The sequence below is a fragment of the Triturus cristatus genome, chromosome 5_2 (assembly GCF_964204655.1).
Source record: "Triturus cristatus chromosome 5_2, aTriCri1.1, whole genome shotgun sequence".
NCBI classification, from domain to species: Eukaryota; Metazoa; Chordata; class Amphibia; order Caudata; family Salamandridae; genus Triturus; species Triturus cristatus.
In genome coordinates this window covers 1091585361-1091612992 of record NC_140588.1, presented here as the reverse complement: position 1 = coordinate 1091612992, position 27632 = coordinate 1091585361, and the positions used below count along the sequence as shown (strand labels likewise).

Genomic DNA, 27632 nt, shown 5'->3' with positions numbered 1-27632 from the left:
ATAACTGAAACTTGGCTTACTGATGACACAGTGGCCGAACCAGGCCTTGCACTCCCCCATGGGGTTCAGCATTCGGACTCTCAATAGAGGCACCAGAGGCGGGGGATTAGCTGTTATTTCTTAAATCCCACCTCCACTGCACTTTTGTTAAGGAAGACGTAGTAGGGTGCGAATGCGCCCGTTCTGTCATCTCCTTTAGCTCGCACTCCTCTTTTTCTGGCTTATTAGTTTACCGCCCCCCTGGACCCATCTCAGAATTTAAAACAGCCATTATTGAGGCTGTGCACTCCTTGCACTGAGAGCCGCGAATTTCAGCCTCATTGGCGATCTAAACATTCACTTTGATCGTCCTTCTGATTTGGAAATTGGCAGCCTGCTTGCGGATTTTGCTGCTTGTCAACTAAGACAGCTGGCAGTGGGAGCCACCCATACTGCTGGGCATTTACTCGACCCAGTTTTTTCTAACATTCCCTTTCTTACTGTCAAGACCCCTAGCGCAGTGTCCTGGTTTGATCACCACCTAATTTCCATCACCCTCCCCTTTCCTGAGGGAGCGACCAGAGCTGACCATAGGGCTACCTTCAGACGCTGCTGGCATAAACTCAAGCTGGAGGACCTTCTGGCCTGTTTGGCTTCTTGCCCTCCTACCCGTGATACTAACCCGGAGCAAGCGTATAAAGCAATCTGTGAGTGGATACTTCAGGTATTCGACACTCTTATTCCGGCCAAATGGTCTAAAGGCCGCTGCTCTAGCTCCAATCCCTGGTACAACGATTCTTTAGCTGCTCTGCGTACTACATGTAAACAGCTTGAACGGGTCTGGAGAAATGAATAGGACCTTCTAGATAAAAAGCGGTATCAGGACGCGATTAAACGCTACCATAACGCCTGTTGGAGGGAGGACCACCGGGGAGTCGGAGGGACTACTCCGGGCACCTTCCTACCACCAAGTTATAGCCGAGCGTCGCTGAGAAGCCTCCTAGGAGAGGTCCTTCTCCTATAATCGTACTAGGCCCAGTAACACCACCACACAGGACTCCGTATCAGTTGCTTATCTTGGTTCTTTATATAAAAAAAGGAGCACGTTCAATATGTACAGTGGGATCGAGAGATCCAGCAAGAGTCTCAATGTCTTGGAAGGAATAGGGTAGCGGGACAGTCTTAGTACCAACCAGGTACGGGAGGGCTCTGCGCCAGACCTTGGATGCTGGTCTCAGAGCGGCTCGGACGTGGAGAGCCGCGACGGCGTCAGCAGGGCTCGGGTGGTAGTTCCGCTTGTGTCGAGCCGCGACACAGTCAGCAGGGCTCCGGTGGTAGGTCCGCTTGGGTCGAGCCGCGACGGCGTCAGCAGGGCTCAGGTGGTAGTTCCGCTTGGGTTGAGCCGCGACACCGTCAGCAGGGCTCCGGTGGTAGGTCCGCTTGGGTCGAGCCGCGACGAGGTCAGCTGGGCTCTGATGGTCTGTTGCAACAAGGTCGGGCCGCGACGGCGTCAGCAGGGCCCCAAAGGTTCGTGAAGGTCTTGTAAGCACGATGGAGCCGCGACGTCGTCAGCAGGGCTCAGCAGGTAGTTTCAGGAAGAGTCTTTCTCCGTAGGGTCAGCCGCGATCTGATCAGCAGGGCTCTCGACTCCAGGATACAACTGTCATCTTGTTGTCGGGTCGCCCCAGATATAGGTCTTGAGCCCTTTGATGTCCGGACCCTTGCGCCCAGGAGGGCGGAGAGGCCGGGTAGGGCGCGGCCAGACGCCCAGCAGGAGAGGCGCCAGGCCCCAGAGAGCTGTGGGGCGGTCGCACCTAGGTGTGGAAGGACGGTTGGGGGTCCCATCGATACTGCCCTCCGCCGGGAGTGGGAAGGGCTCACGTGGTATCCCCCGGGCCAGGGGTGGGCGCCTCGATGTCGGGCCTCGCTGGGACCGAGGCCGGGTAGAGAAGGGTCACGGAGGTGGTCACGTGGAGTGACATGTAATCCAAGATGGAGGAGCCCCGAGGTGCATGGGACCTCGTGCAGCTGAGCGAGGGGGAACAGGACCACGCCACGAGGCCGGCTCCAACAACGCCATACACTTGGCTCGAGCAGCCTACCTCGCTAACGAGATTAAATTAAGCAAAAACCCTATGAAAAGCATTTTTAACATACTTAATGATTTTAAAAGGAGGAACGATCCCCTTACCTTGATGATTACGTCTGGACAGCAATGTGACGATCTGGCCATCTTTTTTGTCCAGAAGGTAGAAGCTATATATAAATCCTTCCCTATTTTTACCACGGACCTGATGATCCCTTTAGCTCTTAAGCCTACCACCATTTTGGCAGTAATACCCTCCATCTCCCAGGACGAGTTTCTCACATTGAGTGCGAAGGTTAAATCGGGTTCCCCTCAGGACCCCATGAGGCCGGCCCAATTTAGAGACAGTCTACCTATACTTCTCACACCCTTACAGCAGATGATTAATTCCTCTTTCAGCATGGCAGTGGTCCCTTCGGCATGGAAACAGGCAAACGTACTCCCCCTTCTGAAAAAACCTTCACTGGACCCCACCAAGCCGGTGAATTTTCGTCCTCTCTCTTCTGCCTTGGGTTGCAAAAATCGCAGAGGCCCACGCCAATAGAGTCCTTTCGGACTTTCTGAATAACAGCAAAATTCTAGACCACTCCCAGAATGGTTTCCGCCCCGGTCATAGTATCGAGACAGCGCTTTTAGCTGTGAGTGAACATCTGCGGACCATTTTGGATGAGGGTCAAACGGCGGCGCTGATATTGCTCGACTTGAGCGCCGTGTTTGACACGGTCTCTCATCAGATCCTCCTGCGCCGTTTAGAGGAAGCAGGGGTAGTCGGCCTGGCACTGGAATGGTTTCGGTCCTTTCTGTCTGATAGATCCTTTCAGGTCTCTGCCCCTCCCTTCCTCTCTTGCGCCCATTCCATCAAGCAGGGGGTCTGGCTCAACTCCACTCTTGGATTCCAAGATCATACTAAAAAGATTGCTGGCACCTGCTTTGGACTCCTACGGGGTCTGAGGCCTATATTAGGGTTCTTTGACCCAGCCACACGTCAGCTGATAGTCCAGGCGACTATCTTGTCGAGACTTGACTATGCCAACTCCTTATTGTTCGGTGCCAATAAGGCGGAAGTTAACCGCCTTCAACGAGTCCAGAACGCAGCCGCCTGAGTCCTGCTCAGACTCCCCAGAACATGCTCTGCGTCGGGGCGCTCTACGTCGCCTTCATTGGCTTCCCATTTTCAAAAGGATCGAATTTAAGACCCTGTGTCTAGCTTTCAAAATTTTAAAACTCTCCACCCCTGAGATCTTATCCAATTTGCTGGTCCCCTATGTTCCCACCCGCCAGTTACGCACTGCTGGGCAAATTCTGGCCACTGTTCCTCGAGTGAAACACTAGGGCAGGGGGCAGGTCCTTCCGCTATCTGTCCGCTAAGTTATGGAACTCCCTCCCTGTGCAGATTCGTCGTTTAGACTGCCTGGCATCCTTCCGCAAAATCATTAAAACTCACCTGTTTCCTACAGTCTAGCTTTGGCTCTCTTCGGACACTGCTTTCAGCGCCGGGACGCCCCTTCGCTGGGGCAGCTGCGCACTATACAAGAGGTTATAACATAACATAATAGGAAGGCCTTCAATGCCAAGCAAACGGACCACAATCCAATGGGTGCTCCTGGTGCTGGGCCCACAGAGACCTCAGGCTGCATTGCAGAGCCTGCATATGCCACCTGGTATGGTTGACAACTAAGTTGGAGGATGCCTAGAGGCCAAATCCAGAACCAAGGCTTAAACATCAGGATCATGGCATGAATGTCCTGGACTAGCTGTGGTGGAGGGAAGGTCTGAAACTGAACCGTATCCAGGATGGCGCCAACGAAAAGGAAGCCTTGGCAAAGAAGCCAGGTGCAACTTAATTCTACTGATGGAGAACCGCAATAATATTAGTAGGTTCTTCATTGTCTCGAGGTGATCTAAGACTGGTTGTGGGGAGCCAGCCTTCAACAGTTAAGTTGTTAAGGAGGGGGAAAACTGGAATCCCATATCTCCGAAGATGTGCTACAACCACTGCCATCACTTTTATGACCACCTGAGGGGCATTGGTGAGGATGAAGGGGAGCATGGCATATTGAAAATGCTCTTGATCCACCTTAAGCCGGAGTTAGGGTCTGTAGGACTGCAGGACAGCACAAGGAAGTAGGCATCCTGCAGGTCAAATCCACCATCCAGTCACCGGGATCCAAGGTAGAGAAATCCCAGGCCAGTGAGGGCATCTTGAATTTGTCCTTTGGCAAGAAGGCATTCAGAGGATGGAGATCTAAAATAGGAAGCATGCCTCCGCCCTTCGTTCTGAGGAAATAACAGGACTAACAGCCAGTCCCTATTTCCAGGCCAGATCCCTCCGTATGGCTTATTTAGTCCTAAGAGCCTGCACTTCTTGAAGCGAGAAGACAAATGCGTATCTAAGAGATTGTCGAATGGTTGGTGGGAGGTGAAAGGTGGGTGGGAGGTGTGCGGGTCAAAAAGGAATGGCAGGGCACAGCCTCATTGGAGGATATGTCGGCCCACCTGTCGGGTCTGATATTTTGCCATCCATAGAGAAATATCCAGATCCCCACAGGATGGTTGTGTGCCGCTGAGGGCAAACTAAAGGGACTTGGAGATGGATGCCAGAGGGGCGGGGACTGGGAACTTCACTACCTTGATGATCAGGGCGTTGCCTGCTTGATCCCCCCACCCCCCACCCCCTGAAAAGATTAAGGTGCTTGCTGCAAGGGTGGTGGGTCTTGGCGTGGGTGGTACGCCAACCCTTTGGAGTGACCTTGAAACGGGTGAAACTTGGGAAGATATGGTCTTGAAGGAATAGAAAGGTCCAGAAAATGACCCGTGGCGCGTCTGTCTTAAAGCATTCAAATGGCATGTCCATTAAAGAGGGTTGCACATCTCAACCAAAGCTCATGGATCACAGGGAAGTGTGCAGCAGAAGTGCCATGCTAGTGCCAATATCTCTGCCCAAGCAGTCAGTAGTGTCAGGCCACAATAGATAGTGTACTTTACCGTGTCCTGATCATCCTGGATGTTTTTGGCCAAATTGGCTCAAACTTCCTCAGGGAGCCCAGACAAGACCTTGGCAAGCATGTTTCATAAAGCATGCAGATATCTTTCAAGGAAGCAGCTGGCACTGACTCGCTGACAGATCGCAGGGCATAGCTGGCCAAGGAAAACATCTTCCCAAAGGTCTTAAGTCGTTTCAACTCTGTCAGACAGAATCACTGAGGAAAGAATTGGGATTCATCCTACTGGTGGAAGCTTGAACCACCAAACTCTGCTGTAACGTGTGGAGTAAAATAAAATAAGGGGAGCCTGGTGCCAGTCTGCGGCATCTAATAACCTGCCTGTTTACTGGAAGGCAGGAGCATGGCTTGGGTCAGATGCCCATAAGTGTGTGTCAGGACTCATTAAATGGGAGTGAAGGAACTGATGAAGTCTGACCAGGTTGTAAAACTCAGTTAGAACACTAGTTTTGGCTTTCATAGTGGGCAATTTCAAGTCCTAAGCCTTTTCTATGCATCTCACCACCACGGAAGGAGGCACACATCACCACGGAAGGAGGCACACATCACCACGGAAGGAGGCACACATCACCACGGAAGGAGGCACACATCACCACGGAAGGAGGCACACATTACCACGGAAGGAGGCACACATCACCACGGAAGGAGGCACAATCCAGTGTCTGCTGAAGCGCCAAACCGCTGACATCTTGTCAATACAGATACAAGTTGTCATCCTCATAATGTTGGGAAAAATACTCCCCTCCATCACCACTGTCATCCCCAAATACTGGTTGTGTCAGGTCAGAGTATGAACTGAGTTGGTGGAGTGTGACTCTGAAGTGCCGGATGTATCAGTATGGCTTCAAGGTGCAACCTCAGTTGAGGCTGAATTGGATTTGGCTCGGGGTCAGATAGGACTATAGGGATGGAGATGGAGTCGTCCTCTCGTTCAGGAGTCAATGTCTCAGGAACAAGCGTGGATTTGGGTGCTGCATTAAAAGTGTGGCAACAGTGAGGAACCTGGAGGGGGATTGAGGAGAGAAAGACAGTACACATGGTGCACCCGCCAGCGGTATCCAGAATGAAGGCATACTTGGCGCATTCACCACAGTGAGAGAGCAGTGTGCCAAAAAGTTTGCAACATGGCCTTTCTGAAGTCTCAATCTGCTGCAACATCGCAGACGGACTCAGAAACTTGTGGTGCATTGAGACCAGCTGTTGTATTGGCTCCTAAGCAGGCAACTGAAGAGCTGGACAGTGAAGCACCTTGACCTCTGCACTACTTCTCAGGCTGAGACTGGGACGAATCCCGCTTAACCGTTTTGTGCTTCCGCTTAGACTTCAACCTACCAGAAGGCTTCAACCTGTCGCAGGAACGTCCTTGAGACATGGAACAGGTCAGCATCCTTTACTTCCAGCGGGAGATGGCCTTTCAAGGCTCCTTTCAGTGTTCAGCAATGTACAGATTCAAGTCTCAAATTGCCTTTGGTTTCATAGGGCGCACTCCTCCTAGGATTGAGTCGTGCGGCAAACACTAGAGGCAGGCCTCATGGGGGATCGGACACAGACATCTATTTGCAGCAGTCACTACAAGGCTTAAATCCCGTACTTTTAGGTGAGGCAAAGCCCTTGCAAATTGGTACAAATAATTTGGAGAAAGAAATCATAAAACCGGAGGAAAGAAAGTTGGGAGCCAGCTCTGGATCGGAGTACGGTGGCACTGAAAGAAGGAACGGACATCAGCGCACAGGGGTGACATTTATATGTGGCTCCGTTCAAGACTTTGGGTGGAACACAGTCAGTGTGGAAGCGCACGACTCCATCCACTAGCATGCAGGAGGAAAGCTGTAAAATCTTCCGGATCCAGTCTGGCGCCTGGGGATACGCATGGGTAGGGTTTCCTAGCACACCCTGGAATTATCCGTATTAATAGCAGGGACACCACTCTACACGGGGGAAAACTACAAGGCCATCAAGTCCTAACGACCAAAGCTAATGCTAAGAGTTGAAGAAAAAACGAGAAAGATGCCGGAAACATATCGATGCTCAGAACAGAAAAGGATACTGAAGTATACTGGAAGAGTCCAATGACCCAAGATTCAGATTACATATAAAATAGCTACAGGGAGTATGTATGACATCGACTTTCATTCGCAAAATATACCGGCGAGCAGGGTCAAACTGATGCAAGTGTCACATGGATGGAGCGGATTGGATGCATATGGTGTGGATGTGTGCAGTAGCTTTTGTGTATTGGGAAAGCACTGTGAGAGACGTACAAAATGAAGGAAGATCCACGATAGACGGACATGAAACAACGTATACGGATACTACATAAAGACCCGAAAGGGAAAAATACGATACAAATGCATAACCCAAGAACTGATCCTGGCACTTAGAAGGATAGCAATACTTTGAAGCAAGGAGGGGAGAGGGGTCTGAATATATGCTATGGACAAAACACTCACTGGAACGTGCAGTGGAAGAACTGTGTATGAAAGTGATCCATTACAACCCGGAAGTTGAAGCGGATAACACAACATGGCCCAACTGATAGATGCTGTTGACTCCACAGGATGTGGAAGAAGACTAGATGATGTTTATCTGCGCACATGAGAAACTGCTCTGCTGACCCAAACTGACAACGACGTGCAAGTCTGAAATTCCAATGGAAATGGTATGGGAAACTAGAGGTATAGACCTTCACTGTATATGTGTATCTTTGGTAGATGTGTAAACTTTTGAGATGCGCTAGACAGACATCTTGAACATGATGTATTGAAATGTAATAAACACATTTAAAAAAAAATAGATGCACGTGTGAACCTCCCTAGCCAGAGTCTGACTATCTAGCATGTGCATCCATCACACTTCTGCTCTTAACTCAATCAGCATTTGTTAATCACAACAGTGTCACCCCAGGGGTACCTGGGCGCGGTCTCCCCGAAGAGCCTGCAGGTCTTGGGTCTCCTTCTGAAGTCTGCCAGCGAGGGGGCTGTACGGAGCTGGAGGGGGAGGTTGCTCCATGTCTTGGCAGCGATATAGGAGAAGGAGCAGCCACTGCTGCAAAAGATGCCGGGGGATGCGAGTGAAGTGGAGCGCAGGTGTCTACAGGGTTGGTGGAAGTTCAGTCGATGGTTGATGTCGGCAGGTCCTAGGTTGTACAGGGCTTTGTAGGCATGCGCAAGGATCTTCAACTGGTATCTCTTATGGGTGGGAAGACAGTGGATGTCTCAGGAGGGGGGCGCTGTGGGTTCATTTGGGGAAGTCAAGGATGCGCCTGGCTGCAGCATTCTGTAAGGTCTGGAGTCTTTTGAGGAGCTACCCCTGGGCTGACTAGTTCAATTACTAGGTAGTATAAGTGAATAGGGAAGCCATCTTAAGTACATGCACTGGTAACTAGTCATTACGAGTTCCCCAGCTACATGATGGCTTTACTGAAACCTATGGTGTTTAGTATTGAACACCTTGTCTTGATAATTCTGTACTGTTGCCAGTATTCAATGTATTAAGACCTGTACCCAGAGGGCACCTTAGAGGTGCCCCCTGAAACATCTATAGTTTCTAGTGCGCTGGCTGACTGGTATCGTCCAGCCTGGTGCCACAGATAAGATTCTGACTCCCTGCAGGTGAAAGTCCATGCTCTCGGAGGCCAGAAACAATGCCTGCTCCGGAGGAAGGTGTTCACACCTCTTGCAACAGGATGGCTAGTGATTTGGCATATCAAGGCCAGGGGTATTGAAGCTCCTGCTGCCTTTGATAAGCAACTCCCGATTCCCCAGACCTGGAAGATGCTAGCCTCTGCCCTGAGGCCCATTTGGCACCAGGACCTGCGGGAAGTAGAGGTGTTGCACCACCAGGCTTGTCATACCCCTAAGGTGGTCTGCGCCATCAAAGAAGGGTTACACCATCTTGTTTTTGGTGGAATTAGGAACTCTAGGACAGAGTTATGCCAACCCCTGCAGGAAGTGGTCATATAGGTGTAGTGAACCCAGGGGTAAGTAGTCCATTGGCTATCACCCTTCACTCCGCTTAACACCCCAAAAGTTTGTGTTTAGGTGGCACCCTTACACTAGGAACTCCGCTTCGACTGACTAAAGAAGAAGTGGACAAAAAAAAGAGCCGAAGAGCACAAGAACAGTGGACTAGCTGTGGATTTGGCACCAAACCCTGCCTGCCTGTTCCGGCCCTAACAATTACAAAGACCTGACTCGTCCTGCAGCTGTGCATCCTCCCAGAGCATTGGAGGGCTGCCAGGACTTCGCCAACCAGCCAGCATCTCCCTTGAAGTGGTGGAGACACTTACCTGCAGGCACGGACTAAAAACGTCCGGTTTACTGATCTGCTGACCACTAAGCCCACCTATTCAGCAGCTGCCTATGAAGAGCCAGATCCATCTCCTCCCTGTCAATTTGGAAGACACCAGGACCCCCAGGAGCTGCCCTACACGAATACCCGTGGTACCAGAGCCCATGCAAAAGGCCAAGGCTTGGCAGTATCCAACACTGCCAAGACAGACCTACCGTCATGGGAAGTTTACATCAGAGAGGCCCTTGTAGAGAGTGGCCCTGTTGTCCTGTATCATCCCCCTCTCCAGATCGACCTAAAAAAGAGAGCCTCCAACGCAAGCGACCATCTGGAAAAAACACCTCGGCACCGAGCCCCACAGCCAGAGTCTGAGCCTACCGATGGTCCACCCTTGCTCCAGAGACCCTCAAGGGCTGAGCCCCCTTTGGGTTCTGCCCAAATGGTTCCCCAGTCCCCACTTGCAGCTTTTCTTTGCAGGTACTGTGCACCATTGACTTCAAAGTGTAGCGTTTGAGGCTAGCAACAGCGAAAAGCACCTCTGCCCCGGGACACCCCAGGGCAGGTAAACATGAACTGTTGGTACTTTCTTGGACTTTGGCCCCTACTCACTGTGTTAGAGGCTCATGCCTAAAATCTGATAGCTGTATTTTTTGTATCTGAAAATCTCTAGCAAGAAGAGCACTTACTTTATCCCGATGATCCTGGTGTATAATATTCTATAAAAATAAGTTATTTTTCTGAATTGGTCTTGAGTTTTTTCTTAAGTGTGTGTCTCATTTGTTGACTCTATGTGTGCAACAAATGCTTAACACTACCCTCTGATCAGCCTCAACTGCTCGCCCACACTGCCACAACAGAGAGCATTTGGGATTATTCATTTAAGCTCTGTAAGGCAAAATGGGCCATCTGGACTTTCTAAGTAGTGCACCTCGTTTTGGTACTACATACAAAACCAGCTTCATACATATGTAACCGGGATCCCCAGCCTGACGACTGTCAATGACTCAAGCATGTGAGGCAATGAAAGATATCAGTCCTGGAGAACTCTATTTACAGGTAAGTAACTGATTTCCCACATCTCCGGCTGTCGTTTGGGAGCCTGAGAAATCCTAACTTCACCCTGACCTTGGGTCCAGTCCCACTGACTGTAGGAGGATTTCCTGAGACCATTCCTTTAGTTCAGACATCGGGAACTAAAATCAATCACTGCATACGGAATTTCTTTTGTCGAAGCACACGTAAAATCAGTAATCAATGTCTCTTGTAATAACCACGAAATATAAAATAATTTGCGTGGGCTTCTCTTCTTCTTTATTTTCGAGTTGAATCTTCAAAATTCTTTAATTTGCAAACATTCCTCCACTCCCCAACGCGTTTCGTCGATAAGGGATTAACCCATACGACTTCCTCAGGGCTGGAAGTAATAAACAATACAAATTGGAGTACAAAAACCTCCTTATTCCATTCTTAATAGCCCACATTGCTTCCATGTGCAAAAGGAAATAAACATGCCGTGTGATTTCACACTTTAAGTAACCCGTGTTTAACACGTTTTTATATTCTTTAACAATTTTACCTCAAAGATTAAATATTCATTACACCTGCTTAGCCACCATCATGAATGTGAGCATTGAACAATTTTAGTGATGGCACCATTCCCAGACATGCGGCACATGCTATAATATCAAGCCTGAATAAGAATGGAATTTTGAAGATTCAACTCGAAAATAAAGAAGAAGAGAAGCCCACGCAAATTATTTTCTATTTCGTGGTTATTACAAGAGACATTGATTACTGATTTCACGTGTGCTTCGACAAAAGAAATTACATGAATCAATCTTTGATTGTTTTTTGAGGGTTTTGGGTGTTTAAACCTCAAGTTGAATGCACCGTATTGTAAATTCTTGTTCGCACAGTTAAAGATTGTGTAATTTTGCAGATTGCGCGTTCTTTCCCTTGACACCCACTTTAATTTGTACTAATTAAGGGTTGCAGCACCACAAAATCTTTAAATTATCAAAATGAGTGATAATCTGGACAGAGACAGACTGGCTGCAGAGTTGTTTGATAATCTGTGCAAAGGAAATACAGTAACAGAAGCTATAAGAGAAACAAATCAACCCAAGAATGAGGGATTGAGAAGTAAATTTATAAGATTAGAGAGATTGAGGCGTTCAGAAATGTCAAAATGGTGGGATGGCACCACGCTCAAACAGTATTTAAAGCTAAATAGGATCCCAAGGGGTCTTCGTTCCCAGATCATCCCAACCTACGATGATCTAGACGAGGATCTCCTTGGAATTTGGGAGAAGGAGCTTACATCTAGCTCAGTTTAATTGATCGAAATTCTGATCGAAAATGCGGAAAGAAAAGTGATAAGTTTACAGCTGGAGATTGCTCAATTAGAGGGTGAAATCGCATCTCTCAATATGCCCGAGGTAACAGCAAAGAATTATGAGATCTTAAAAGGGGTTCTAATAAATCATCAAAATGATGTTAAACAAAGAAAGGCACGTAAGCTTAAGAGGGACGAAGTAGATTATAATAATGGGAGAGTTTTTACCTTCTCCAAAAAATATGACCATCTGATTGTAACTGACAAAAATAGAAAGATAGCAGAAACGCCGTCCACCAGCTCTAGTAATACATCACTGAGCACAATACCAACGAGTGGTAGTGATGTGGAGGGTGGACTGAGTACTATTAATAGGCAACCATGCCCTTTGGGGAATTCCTCCTTTCTACAGGAAGTGAATCGCATCAAGAGAGGGAACAGGTCAAAAGAGTAGACAATACAAGAAAACAAGGAGGGGCAAGAGAAGTAGGAACGGAAGGGGACAAAATAGGAATGAAGACTCGCTCTTGGAACAAGAAGGATTAAATACATCAGAAGTAGGAGACGTGGAAGTTATCAATCTTTCAGATCAAACCCTGACAAATGATATGATAATGCTTTTGAAAAAAGGTTTGGGTTTCTGTCCATATTATAAGGGAGACATTTGTGACACCAAGATAGATTTATTTCGGTTTGTTAGAAAAGTAAGGTTGAAAAAACATTTTGCCTTGAATCCTAAACCTAATAAAGAGTGTATTTCACAAATTTGTGATCCAGTGTCAAATGTACTGTTGATCAGGGATATTCAGGATACAGTGACTTTACTCTCTGTAACGGAATTAGAGGAAGATCCAGTTACTATCGGGAAGGTATTGGAAGACTTAGATGTAAGACCAGATTTATCAGTGACAAGTGGTTTGAAAGAAAAGTCAAGATGGTCCCCGAACTTAATCAGTGGTAATAATGTGGAGATTTTTGATACTTTAGTTACTAATGATCTTGAGATTGGTATGCGTAAGTCAAGCCCTTCTTTTAAACATCGTGGGGATAACTTATCAATAAATGAACGTCAGGCACTCAAGACACTAGTAGAAGACCCCAAGTTGATTATTAGAAAGGCAGATAAAGGGGGTAACATTGTTATAATGAATAAGATTGATTATGATCGTGAGATTTATTCCCAATTGAATAATGTAGAAAACTATCAAAGAGTTCCGCACAACCCTATGTTCTCTCTTATCACAAAAATTAATGGAATGTTACAGAATTGGCATTATCAAGGTCTCTTAGATGATGAAGAATTATTGTATCTAAAGGTGAACCGTCCACGATATCCTTGTCTATACACATTGCCAAAAATTCATAAGGACCTCCCATTTCCACCAGGGAGGCCCATTGTGGCAGGAATAGGAGGACCAACAGAGCATTTGTCTCAGTATGTCGATGTGTTTTTACAGTCGTTGGTAGTGAATCTGCCATCGTATATTAGGGACACCAAGCACATCCTGAATATACTGGGTGATATCACGTGGGAATCTGGTATGAAATTAGTAACGTTGGACGTCATATCACTTTATACAAGTATACCTAATGATTTAGGGATCAAAGCCATTGAGTATTTTCTTATGAAAAAGCCAGCAAGCCAATGGGGACACACCCAGATGTTATTAACCATGACAGACTTAATATTGTCTAATAATTATTTCTTATTTAATGGGGAATGGTTTAGGCAAACCCAAGGAGTAGCAATGGGTTCAAGATTTTCTCCGGCGTTTGCAAATCTATTTATGGGCTGGATGGAGGAGACAGTGATATGGGGCCCTGCTGGTAAACACTGGAATGATGACATCTTGTATTGGGGACGATACATTGATGATTGTATAATGATATGGACGGGAACAGAAGAAAAATTAAGAGGATTCATTGACTATTTGAACAGCAATGCTATGAATATTAGATTTACCTCATGCATGAGCTCCACTAATGTGGTATTTCTAGATGTAGAATTATTCATACACAATGACAAAATTTGCAGTAAGATGCATCGGAAACCCACTTCCTGTAATGCTATTTTACATGCTGACAGTGCACACCCCAGGCATCAGATCAGGGCAATCCCTTATGGAGAAATGTTACGGGCACGGCGCAACTGTAGTGAGGATAGTCAATTCAGGGAATGTGTAGAAGATCTGGAAAGGAGGTTCACTCAAAGGGGTTATGGTAAAAGAGATTTGGAGGTAGCAACACAGAGAGCACTTAAGATAAAACGCGCATCCACCTTGAAATCCAAAAAACCTAGAAATAAGTCACACATGATTAGGATGATTACTGATTATACTCCCATCAGTACTATTTTGTACAAAAGTATGTCCAAACACTGGCATATCCTGAAGGCGGACAAAACATTACGAGAGTTTCTGCCAGATAAACCACAGATTACTTATCGGAGAGGCAGAACATTAGGCACAATCCTGAGTCCAAGCTACCCAGCAGAGGTTGAGAAGGAACAATGGCTTTCACATTTTAGTAAAGGTTTCTTTAAGTGTGGCCATTGTCGCATGTGTAAGCATGCTAAGGACAAAACAAAGCAATTTCATTTTAATGGAGAACGAATCTATGATATTGTGTCCAACATTAACTGTAGCACAAAGTATGTTGTGTATGTGATTATGTGTAAATGTGAGAAAATATATGTGGGTAGCACAATAAGGGCTCTTAAAGATAGGATTAGTGAACACTGGAGAGCAGTTAAAAATAATGATCAGAGGTATCCCATTGCAGAACATATACATAACTGTACAGCGCAAGATATACATAAATCATTTCAATTCTGTGGTATTGAACATGTGAAGATGGAAGCGCCGGGAGGTAATAGAGAACTCACACTGCGGAGGCATGAGGCGAGATGGATCATGCGCTTGAGGGCCGTGGAAGATGGTCTTAATTATGACCGAGAGTTACAGTACTTCCTAGGCGAGTAAATGATCAGGTTTGTGACGAAGCGAATGGTTCTGAGTTGAATGTTAGAGAATAAAGGTAAGGCAGAACCATGTGCGATTGGTCATTTGGGATTTCGTTAACACCTCCCATTGGGAGATTTTTTCAGCTGTAAACGGGTCATTTTAGTTGTTTTTTGTAGATCTGAATGGTGTAGATACGTTACACCATAGGTTGAAGAATTTTGTAGTAGTTAGGGTATAAGTGAGAGTGGATTAGCACCCACTTTAATTTGCACTGCATACGGAAACCAAAGGAAAATATGGATGGTTTCTTTGATCTATTTGTCAAGAAGACAGTCCATGGTGGGATTACATTGTCCATTAGACTTAATGTTGAACTACAATCTGAAGCCCAGAGTACCAAACCCTTTTCACAAACCATTATAGGCCAATTGCACACCAACGCGGTGGCAAGCAGGACTTCATTTTGCAGTGCCGTTGTTAGCACATTTGTGAGTTTAAATCAAAATGTGCATTGTCAATAGTGTGTAGACCAATTCAGCTACACTCAAATTCATATACTATATATAAACCCTGTATTTAGGGGTCTTCCAGAGCTCTTTGAAGATCTTTTCTATGCCCAGGGATGCTGTCCTATTTCTTACGGATTTTGCTGCTCACCTGGAACTTAGCATTTCCTTGATATTTTGTGTTATTGGCAAAAAAAAGTAATTTAGCCTTTTATGGGATCATAGACTGTACAAGGTTTGTTGACAGTGTGGCCATCGTGGTCCTAGTTGACAAATGTGCTGCCGAAGTTGCATTTATTGGGGTCATCGTAAACAACAAGGTTGCTGTAAACAGTGTCATCGTTGAGTAGTTGTTTTTGGATGACAGGGCACTGCCTGAAGAATATGTCAGAAAGAGTGATTGATGATGGTTGCTTTATTGTAGTCAACGGAAGAGTCTTTGTTGAAAAATATTTAGGTGGGACTAACTGACAGGATGCCAGAGTAGCTGGATTTTTGTGCCATTTTAAGAGCAGTTTATTCCACGCAATTTTCCTTCGCCTTTCTCTAGAAAACGCTATATCTCGTCCTTGGAGCTGAAAGGCTCAGAATTAAACTCCAGCTAGAGATGCTCCATATGCTTTCTTTACAGTGACCCCTACGTGGCGCTGCCTAAAGGAGCACTTTTAATACAAATATTGCTAGACGAGGAAGCATTCCGTTTGGTAAGGGGAAAATTCTCCAGAAAACAGAGAACCAACCTCCTTTCCATGTCTGTAGGTCTTTTAGAGGGAAGGTTTCACAGCATAACACCATGTGAGAAGAATGAAGATGATAAATGCACTGATTATGCATATCATCTGTATAAATCTGTTGTTCGCAGTCTGAGCGGGACTTCAAGAGAGACCTTGTTTTGTTATCTGCCATGGTCACAGTAGGAAGAGTCCCCGTGGACCACAGATTTAAAGTCTGAAAAACTCAAACAAAACTACTTGGAACACCAGTGGAAGCCAAAATGTAGCAAATGTAAGGTCAGAGATAAGTAACAGAAGAGCTCTTCTTAGGTACTCACTCACGCATGACGATCAATAGTAATCTGAACTATGATGGCCTCTTTGGGGATGGGGGTGGGAGTAGAAAGTTCAGGAACTCTACCACTTTGGCTGAAGTTTGGGTTCTTTCAAGTAACATGGTTGTGCTGCTAAACAAACACTGGTTGTCAGGCCTCTAGTCATTTTAACACTCTTTACTGCTATACTGATACTAGTAATTCCCAGCCTGACGGTTGTGAATCTATGAAAGATCTAATGCTAGAGAAGTACAGGCAGCTCAGTCACGCAGGAAGAGTTTGGAATGATGCAGGCAATCCCTTTAATTATGAAGATGGTGGAGCAGGTCATCAAACGCATTTCGTGATGTTGGTGTCTGGCCAGCTGGCAGGGGTGATCTTATGGATATTGGACAATGTCTGTCCAAGCAGGCCCCTGCATTGAGGTAGACCTGGTCTGTTGTAGGTGGATTCGGTCACCTCCTCCTTGAAGGCTCACTCCATCTCCTTGTGCAAGCAAGTAAGCTCCAATGCTCTCCGCAGGCTCAGCAGAAAGGAGACTTTACAAACCTCCCAGACTCAGCCTCCTCCTGCAGCTAGATCGGTGTCTCGTCTGTGTGCTTCGCTCCTGTACAACTGCACAGGACCTCCTTAGCTAAATGTTGAACAAAGCGCTGGTGGAGGAGCCATGTGCAGGTCCATCCTGGTGGTCCGGTCTGGCCAGTAATGGAGTTTTTGCCCTTTGGACATGTTGTAGTGTGATCATCCAGCTGGTATGCAAACATGGCTGCTGAACCTGGGGCTGATGTAGGCTGGTCTAAGTGGATGTGCAAAGGCATGAGATAGAAGGTCAATCCACATGGGGAAAGCAACCACGAAAAGAACGTAGGAAAAAGCAGAGGTATAGGGTTCACACAGTCATGCGGTGATCTTATTAGAAAATAAACCCCAACCAGGTTTCCGGTCCAGCAGGGGAGACAGGAGAGGTGCACTGTAGGCTGCAACGTTCAAACTATGAACCTTCTTGAGCAGCATAGAAATGAGCCCACAACAGTTCACCTCTTCAGGCACACGATCAAGCAACCTGTCTCTCCATCGGTCTGCCCCCTCTCAGTGTCGGTCTCCCATAGGACACAGATGCCATCACCCAACAGCCATCATTCTACTTTCAAAGTAACACTATTTTGAACGGCAATGTTGACTGTAGTGGGCCTTTCAGGGCTTGCTTTCGACAAAGCAAAGATACGTATGCCAGTTGCTCATAGTGTCCGAAAAGTTAAAATATATTTTTAAAAAGCGTATGCCGCGGCATTGCTCTCAGAGAAAGCTGGCTCAGTGCAGTCGTCATCATAGGCAGGGTAAACATGTGGATGTAATGAGCCCTGACTTGCCTACTGTTCAAGAGCGAACAGGGATGTAGGGTTGGCGCCTAGGCCTCCTTCTTACTATTGAAGGAATAAACAATCCCTTGCTAAAAGAATGGTAGAAAGAGGTGTGAGACGTACTTCCACAACCTGGAAGTCATTACAAAAAAAAAAGAAAGTCAGATGTTTTCCTTCTATATTTTCCCTTTCACTCTGCTGTTCGCTTATCCAAGCTCTTGTTTACCCCCTCAGTACTATATGACAGACTAACTGGTTTACAGTCAACTAAGCCTTCAATACACAGAGTGATTGGTGAGGCTTGGTTTTACATGACGGTTGTTTCTCATTCAAGACTACACAATTTGTGAACGTTGATATTCACAGGGAAGAATGCACAAGAGGCTGCTCGCGCACCTGGCACAACAGTTACATAAATGTCTTACCTCGGTCAAATGTCTTCAAGTCATCCATTGAATTGGCAACAGCTTGTAGCTTTTCACAGCCCTCCTGCAGCACAGGGCCTGTGCGGAAGACTGCGGCATGGGTCTGCATAGTCTAAAGAGGAAACAGATTATTCAGTCATAGTAGATCAAACAATCACAAGAAAGAGACATTTCTCTGGTGTGCCTTTAACGCGAATAGCCCAGTCACATTACCTTGTGTTCATTCATAAAAAGAACAGCTATTTCACCCCATTTAGGTCAGTGATAAGAAAACGGGAAAAACAGAAATGAAAAGAGCTAAGAGGGCTCCTTCCCAACATGGCATTACACAGTGTTGTAGCTTATATTAAGCATATCAGTTCCCCTCCTGCACCGGTCACCCAACAAAAGGCGAATCAAGCAACATCTCATGACAAAACTGTTAACACTCATTCCATCCTCAGTTGAGGGTTTCCCAACTCCTTGAAAAATGATCACTGTCTAGAGATCGTAGCTAATTAAAGTCTTATTGTCTTAGGTCACCAGCAGGGTCAGTCATGTGGCTACGTTAGGCCGGTAAGAAACACTGCTATTTTAACATGCACACGTTTCTCAAGTTGCCTGCTGTTTCACACAATGACTTAGACAAACATTCACTTGAGTGACAGTGCAGGGTTAATGTCTCCGAAACCACTTCGCTTCCAAAACCTCTTCGCAAGAACACTATCACTACACCTTGACCATTTTGTACAAAGCCCGACACACATTATGCAAATGTTATTTTTTCATTTAGTTCATGAGGTGACTTTGCTATCCAAGAGATAAACAATGTCAGCTCAGCGAGTAGGTATGGATGCCATTGTTATAAATGCACATGCACTTCCGTGCTCAGGAGAGGAGGACGAGGCCGTCACTAGCGAGGCCATCGTTGTGTTGGTTTTTCAACTTAGCTGGTTCCTGTTGATCCCTCTGCGAGGAGGGATATCCAACCTGTGACCAAGACGGAGACCTACATACCTTGCCTTCAGGTAATGGGGAGTTAGATTCTCCTATAGGGGATTCTTGGCAGAGCACACACACCCTAGACAGGCAGGTTAGGAAATGCACAGTACGAGCACACTTTACTGATTGCTGATATGCCAGCATATAAACAATGTTTTAGCACAATGGTAGGATTGTTCATTCTCTTCACAGTCCTCATACTTCTAATCACCTGAATCTGCTTCTGTCTATTGATCATTGCAGGGCATACATTTTATACAAGAATCACGGTGGTTCATTAAATATTGAAAAAGCCTATTTGTGTCCTTCTTATATATCTCTCCGCGAGCACACAAGTGGCTGAACCAAGAGGTGTTAGATCTGTTACCAGGATTACTGGGCGGGTTCAGGCTTATGTTCTGAGGTTTCCCAAACCATTCATTACCCATCTAGGTTAGGGGGACTTATGCGGCATTGTCAGCTAGCTGGTCTCTAGGACACCAGGTTCTGAGGGAGTGCATAGACTCCCTCTGGCATCAATCCCACAGTTTATTTTGCACAACAAACGTGCAGTTCCTACTTCCACAGATATGAAAGGATTCAAGAGTTCCTTTCATACCTCTGCTTATTTGTGCCCTCTGACTTGTGGTACTGTTCACGTTCGGGAACAGGAGGAGTTTCCTACTGTTGTGCTGTAGATTGTACTTTAATGCTGCTCCTGCCTTCAAAATAGGGTCTCGCCTCTCGGGATTGGTCAAGACTTCCATAACGAAGCCACCGAAAGAGCTTATTTCATGGACGTTGAGGATAGCAGATAGATTTTTCTGACCACAAATGGATCAATGAAGCCTGGGTGCAGCTGGTGCTTCCCAGCAGAATACTACATTGCCTCAGTCATGTCCACAACTGCCTCTAAGGATGGGTAACCCCAAGACACAGATTCACACATTCTGACTGTGTACTTCATAACATCATAAATTACTCCACCGGCATGCCACACCCCAGCGTCAGGCGAGGCTTAGACATGGCCCTGACCAACAAGTCTAATGAAGCCTAAAGAAGTATATTGCTGTGATAAAGGGTATGTTTTTGAAGAGGATAAACGTTTTTAGTGCATGTATTGCACGTCGCGCTACCAATATGAGATAGTAAATGGGTTAAGGTAGTGATTTGGGGGCAGATAGGTGGGGAGGTCCCGACAGACTAGAAGGCTTTCTATTTCGATTTTCTAGCGTTTGACGGTAGGTTGTTTTGATACCCAATGCTTTAAGAAGTAAAAAATACAACACTGCATCATCTAAGCACAAATATACACTCAGAGCGACCCACTGGCATCACTAGGCACCAGGAATACAGAAGAATGCTGTATGAAATCCATCTTTCTGCAACAGTTCCAAGGATTTCTGTGTTTACTACATGCTCTGGCTTGCCCAAAGTGTATTCCCTGTACCCAGCTTACACCGCGATGGAGTACTCCGTGTAATCCACTCGGTCTTTCTTTCTGTAACATTAGCTTGGTTAAGGGCTGGTTTCTAGCAAGAAAAGAAAAAAATATCAACAACTGTTACCCATAGCCGTGCTTTCCTTCCAACTTCAAATGACTACCTGTGCTATGTGGCAGTCTGAAAATCAGTGCTCCAGCCCCCTCAATGATTTGCTGGGCTAAATTACAACAGTTATGAGGAGGACATGCACTGGCAGTGGGTCGTGCAACTTTAGCCTTAGACCAATCAAAAGTGTGTTGCTTCACAGTCCTTTTTCACATCCCTGCAGTCCAACCAGAACATTAGCTAACATTCTCCAGCGAATTTACCTGCAAAATTACATATACAAGTCTTTTCATGCCATCAGGCTTACCCAGGTTCACCACCATCAGCAGGCTGGAGAAACCTGTTCACCAAATAACCGCAAGATTCTATTGTCTTCCGAGCTGGAGAAACCCACTTAGATTGTACGACCAACTGCATGAAAAAGCTGTGCTTTAATCAAACCAAGACCAAATGAAGTGCAGCCGCATCCTCCGTTGTCTCAGGGCAGCGGTCTCGGACCGACCACGCCTTCTCACTTCCATGTCCCTACTGAAAGACATTCAGCGACGTGCCAATGAGAACTTATATATTCATGGTTCTTCGTCTCGGCATTGACAAAGATACCCATAGTACTCAATATGGTTATGAATCAGCTCTAATCAGATACTGAGCAGAGGATTCTTGATCTACAGTAACTTGTACACAGCAATCCACCTTCAGACTTCACTCTTATAATAAGTCATCGAAATTAATTATCTATTTCAATTTCATCCTGAGGTTTAGCAGCTGTTCTTAGGAGACAGCACCATCTGACATATACATTTTGAAACAAATTATCTGGCTATAAGGTACATATTTTTTAAGTGATGTGTAATGGAACGGTCCATAAAGTCGCAAATTATTATATGTTTTTTGTGCGTGCACTCTCCAAGAGAGAATTCATGCACTAGTTTGCAAATGCCGGAGATACATTAGAGTCCATCAAGGTTGAAGTGAAATGAAGAGAGAAATATATAACTATTCTAAAATCTAGAAATATCAAAATTAATTCAGGTATTGTAGCGCGAAAGCCTTTTTGATCTCAGGTGTTTTTTTCTTCAAAGTACCTAATCTGTATATTAAATTCTCCTGCCCGATGACATATGTTTATGTATAGACTCAATACATCCATAGAGATACTGAATGAACCAATGGCACTTCATTTAATTAGCAGTATCTTGAACATACAAAATTGTATTTTCCACTGTTGGGCTCTGATAAAGAATCAAAAATTCACTTCCTAAGTGGAGCTCTTTATCTACTGCATTGAGAAAACTTCAGTGGGTGCCCGTACATAATAGGGTCCTTTTTTCTACGGATGGTTAGGGCATTTAAAAATAGTGGACCATCGGATCTCATGGCCAGTTTTGGGCATTACAAAACACAATGGGGCGTGGAGGTCTTCCTCAGCCAATCTTTTCAAGATCCCATCTTTTTGAGTAAAGACCCGCAGGGTGAGAGGGTGCGAGGGGGAGGCAAGTCTTTTTCAGTACTAGACTTCAGAGCCTAGAACTAACTTCTGAATTCCCTCTGTACTATAAACAGTGAAGCAACATTCAAGAAATTGACTCTTTACAGCACCCGACTCTCTCGGCCAGTCATTAATTTAATTTCCTCTTTCTCAAATCTCAGATTTTTTACGGTTTTGGTCCATATCGGACTGCCAGGATGCTCCTTTTTTGGAGTGACAGTTGCGCTTTACAAGAATACCTTTCATTCATTCAATGACGAGAAGCCCAGTGACAGTGAATATTTCACTACCAGCATTTCCTTTAGTCACTCCTGTGAGGTGTTACCTTCATTGTTTATTAACATGTATTCATGAAGACAAGTAACAAAAAAACACTACTCTGTCATCTACTCTACCATCCACCAGGCAATACCAACACATTCGGCAAACATCCATCGGACTTGATTGCCAATTGCTCACTCCGAGACGCAAACAACTTGATTCTGGGGGACCTCAACCTATACTGGAACGAAGAAAATAACTCGCTAATCGAAACCCTGAAGGATCTCCTCCACACCAACAACCTCACTCAACACCGCTCAGAGGAAACTCACAATAGAGGAGCAATCCTAGATGCCATTATTGCCCAAAGAGACATAGTCACGATAGACCACATCCTGCCTGTTGACTGGTCCAACCACATCATCTTATGCCACATCAAGCAAACGTTCCAAGAGCAATCCCTCATGCTTAACCCCCACAAATGGGTGAGAAATCTAACTCAGATTCCCGTGACCGACCTAGAAGAAAAGGTAAGCTCACACCTTCACATCCACATAGAGGATCTCTCCACAGCAGAACTCACCTCTCTACAGCACAAATATGACTTCCATTCTAGACCAACTAGCCCACTTGAAACTAAAAAGAGCCAGGAACATTCCATCCAGATCCTGGTTCAACACAGACATCGATGATGAAAGGAGACAACTTAGAACTGCAGAAAGACTCTGGCGGAACAACCCTTCCGCAATCCTCCACGACCACCTCAAATCAGTTGGTGCGAAGTACAAAAACCACATTAAGAACACAAAATCTGCATTCTTTTGCAACACTCTGAACAACGCAAATAACAGGCCCAAAGAACTCTTCATTAGGCAGCAAACTTCCAAGCCCCCTGCATCCTCAGGACAGGCCTCGAAAGAGCAATGTGACAACTTTGCCAACTTCTTCAGTGACAAAATCACCAAGATCGAGCTTTCAATGGATAACAACCTCTGTCCCCCTCACAAGATCCGTCTTCCAGGGACAGAAGAACCCATACCCAAACTCCCCCCCATAACCCTCGAAATCCTTCAACCCCATCCCGGTAGAGGAGATAGTCAAACTAATTTCTTCCGCCAAACCTTCTTCTCACGTCCTCGATCCTATACCCACCCAAATGGCCAAAAAACAAACTCTGCCTAGCCACTCGCTGGAGCAAGATCATAAACAGCTCTCTAAGAACTGGAGACATACCGGACTGCCTGAAAGTCGGCCAAGTCACACCATTACTGAAAAGACCAGGCCTGGACACCAGTGATCTGAACAACTTCAGACCAGTCTCCAACCTCCCTCTCATATCTAAAATCCTAGAAAGGTGCGTCCTACTACAACTGACTCAACACTTGGACAACATCAACCTTCTAGACCCCCACCAATCAGGTTTCAGAAAACACTGCAGCACTGAGACCGCAATCCTCAATGTCATAGACGACATGCACAAGTCACTTGATACGAACCAATGCTGCTTACTCATTCTCATCGACTTATCGGCATATGACAAGGTTGACCATAATCGACTCATTAAGGTCCTTCAAAAAAGGGTAGGTGTGGAGGAGGTGGTTCTACAGTGGTACGCCTCTTTCCTCCACAACCGCACCCAAAGAATCAAAATCCAAAACTTCACGTCTGACTTACACCCAGTCAGCAGGGGTGTCCCCCAATGATCCGTACTTTCACCGCAACTTTTCAACATCTACATGGAACCCCTCACCAACATACTCAAAAAAGCCAACATCCCCTTCCACCTATATGCAGAGGACACCCAGATCTATCTCGAAACCTCCTCCATTGCCGACCTCCAGAGACTCAACAACACTAAGAGAAGTCCAACACTGGCTAACAAATCATCTAAAACTCAACCAAGACAAAACGGAAATCCTCCTTATTTCCAACAAAGAAGAGAACCCCCAAATCTTAGAATGGCTAAAAGCTATTGATGCTCTCAACGGCAATCTCACCCTGGTTGACTCTGTAAAATCGTTGGGGAATCACCCTAGACCAAGACTCAACATGGCAAAACACATCAAGAACTCCGCAAAATGTGCGGTCCTCAACATGAAACTACTCAACAAAATAAAACCCTTCATTCCGCACAGAGACCTCAAACAAGCGACTCAATCGCTAGTGCAGTCTAGACTCGATTACGGGGACGCAACCCTCACTGGGACAGCTACATCCCACTTAGCTCCCCTCAGAAAAACTCTCAACGCAGCAGCTAGAATGGTCACCGGAGTTAAGAAATTCAATCACATCTCACCCGCACTCAGAGAACTAAAATGGCTCCCTGTCGAAATGCGTGCCAGCTTCAGAACCTCCTGCCTTACGCACAAAGCCCTGCACAAAGGGAAACCTGAATACCTAGCCTCCAAACTCAAGAAAGCCGGCCAGGCAAGGAACCTCAGGAGCACCAATACCCTACTCCTCATCCCTTTGAAAACACGCAAACAAAAAACCGCAACACAGTCCTTCGCTGGAAATGCACCAAAAACCTGGAACTCCATTCCAGTCCATATCAGGTCTATCACCTCCTTTGTGAAATTCAAGAAACAGCTCAAAGACCTCTTCCTCAATTGTTTGCTCCCGAACCGAAGCTCACAAGCCAACACACTGCTGCATTCTGCTATTGGGTCATTAAGTCTTCTACTGCCTACACCTCCGTGACCCCTGCCGCTATCACACCTCCCCAAAGGAGGCTCGATGCAAGTAAAAGGCACACAACCTAAATACTACCTAACCTTCGTGCATTCCTACTATACATTATGCAGAATTTTCAAAGCGACATGAGCCTATATGTATACTTTCTGCTAGACTGTATGACTCTCGAATGACGACTGTTGTAAAGCGCTCAGATACCTTCGGGTCTGGCCAGCGCTATATAAAACTTCTAAATAATAATAATAATAAATTGAGTTAATACTCCAGATGTAGGGGCAGCAGAAACTACTAAAACATACTTCATTCTGAAGGTTGCTGGACATAAATATGCCAGGCAATTCCTTATGATATACCTTATTTGAGGGATATTAGCCAGACCTTGAAGAATGAGTGAGGTCTGCTTAGAGCGGGCACTCTTTGCATTGTGGCTTTCAGGGAGGAAGGGGTCCCATTTGGTATCCTTCTAGTCTCTAGCTTTTAGCAGACATGAAAAGAAAAGCCTTGGTCTTAGAATCCCTGCCTGTATCCCATCAATCCGTCTTCACATTCAACCGACAGCCGCTGAAAAGGCTAGAATCTGCCCAAAGCATCCCACAGAAGTCACTGTTAACTGAAAATCTAGTACATAGCTCCTGGAAACTATGCAGAACTTTGGGTTGCAAGTTGTGCCCAGAAGGTGCTAGCACATTCTGGTTTTCTATGAGTGTAGTATTAATATGCCTTTTAGAGTTCTTTCCTTTTTATAAAGTAAAGCAGTTCTTAAACCTCTAACGCCCGCCACCTCTTGAAGTAAGCCTTAAGTGCTCTACCTCGCTACCCTGCGAGAGGCAAGAGCCTATAAGGACTTGCTTGGCTGGAATGCGCCAGTGGCTGCTCTGGTAAACAAGAACCTCTGAACTCCCCCAAACTCCAAGTAAAGGCCTCATTCATGGATGCATTATGCACAGTGCTCAGATCTGATGCCCAAAACAGCACGGAGCACTTCAAGTTTGCATACAAGATTGGCCACTTCACTGGAGGAAAACACTTGGTAAGTCAGAATTCAAGCAGAAGCAAAAAGGTTGCCTGGCTTTCACAAGCCACGCAGAAGGTGGTTTACCAGTGAGAAAACATTATGATATAAAATATTGTGGCCGAAATATCAATTACTAAAATGAAAGTGAACAAAAGTATTCAGTGATGAGTATAGTTTTACTATACTTAGAAAATATTGTCTAGGTACAAAGATGTTTTCTATATGGCTACAAGTTGCATGGTTGGAAAGTTAAGCATTGTAAAGCTGTACTTCCCTTGCAATATTTCGGTGGTCTATATTCAGGTCACAATATATTTTGCTGCCACAATATTTCTGTTGTCAATATTCTGACATATACAGCCAAGGCCCTTCATAGATCTGTTCATTACGACTCTCATGCTTCATTTTATCTTTACGTAAGGTCTAGAATATCCAGTGGGATTCTAGACTTTTTAACCAAGAAAATGCTTATGAAGGAATACAGAGTCTGAGTTAAAGGAGTTTAGATTCAGCACGCTTGCCCCGATTCCAAGTTTTCAAAACGAAGACAATATGTACGATAAAAGATTAAACAGATATTGCGTCATTCAACATGACCGTTGACCAACAGATACCACATGTCATTTGAGACAAACCAAAGCAATCCGAATTAGAGGAGTGGATTTCTGTTAATTAATAGCATGAACAGATTTAAAAAGGTGTGCGTCATTTCCTTAGGGGTGAGAAATGATGTAGGTTAGAAGGGCATAAGGGTCAAGAAAATGGCCTCTTACCTTCTGCATATTGATTCGCAGCTCGGAGGTTCTTGTACTTCCATTTGCAAATCGTAACTTGTCGAGGTTTGCAACGGATGCTTCACCGGCATTGGGCTTAATTGAAGGGACGGGGTCACCTGATGAGCAGAATCGCAAGGCTATAAGGTTGTGGACTTCGAAGAACGGCCTCTTTATCAGTTTAAGTTTATCTTCAGTTTACAAAAACCTTACAAACCAATTAGAATCATACAGATCACAATTCTCAAACAATTACAAAGAATTGTAATTACCAAGAACATGCCCTACATTAACAATACAATTGCGGTTTATATACAGTCCCACCACCGGTTTCATTTTGTTTACTAAGATTGAGATGCATAGGGTGATGTACGGGTAGACGGGCCTATTAGTTGGAAATGGCCAGTTCTTTCTGGTTACCGCTGCAAAGGAGGTTGTGTTATGGCTGCCTTGACTGGGAAACTGGCTTTATAATCTGATGGATCATTTCTAAAGTGGGGCTTTGCAATTTCTTGAATTGTAGATTCGAAAGGCATGTAGGAAATGGATCTAAAGTTGTCAGAATCCACTAAGGGTTATGTTGACAAGGAGGTTTTCAACAGATTAGTTTTAGACAGTGGAGACTAGAACCTGCTTTAAGGAATGAGAAATTAGTGACACCAGAAAGGGCCCTGTTCTGAATGACCTGCAAGGGACACCATAGCTAGGCAAGTGGTCTATTTATTTTGACATGAATTGACCAAGCAGGTTTTAAAGCATGTGGTTTTTTGGGGGAAACTTTTTATTGAGGGTTCATCGCTAAAACAAACCAAGCCTGGCACTTAAGCTCTCATTACAGTATATTTAAGTCGATGTGGCCACAATACAATTTTGCACAATGTGTTGTAAAGATACA

General features: G+C 45.4%; 1 protein-coding gene across 1 annotated transcript in view; it reads right to left on the bottom strand.

The window, feature by feature from the left end:
• Positions 1-27632, bottom strand: part of SDHA (succinate dehydrogenase complex flavoprotein subunit A) — a 207259-nt gene that overhangs the window by 20124 nt on the left and 159503 nt on the right. Inside the window, exons 11-12 of the mRNA XM_085608457.1 lie at positions 26738-26856; positions 17996-18107 (exon numbers count right to left, since the gene is read on the bottom strand). Coding sequence (XP_085464583.1) covers positions 17996-18107; positions 26738-26856 — 231 coding nt within the window. The remainder of the gene's footprint in view (positions 1-17995; positions 18108-26737; positions 26857-27632) is intronic.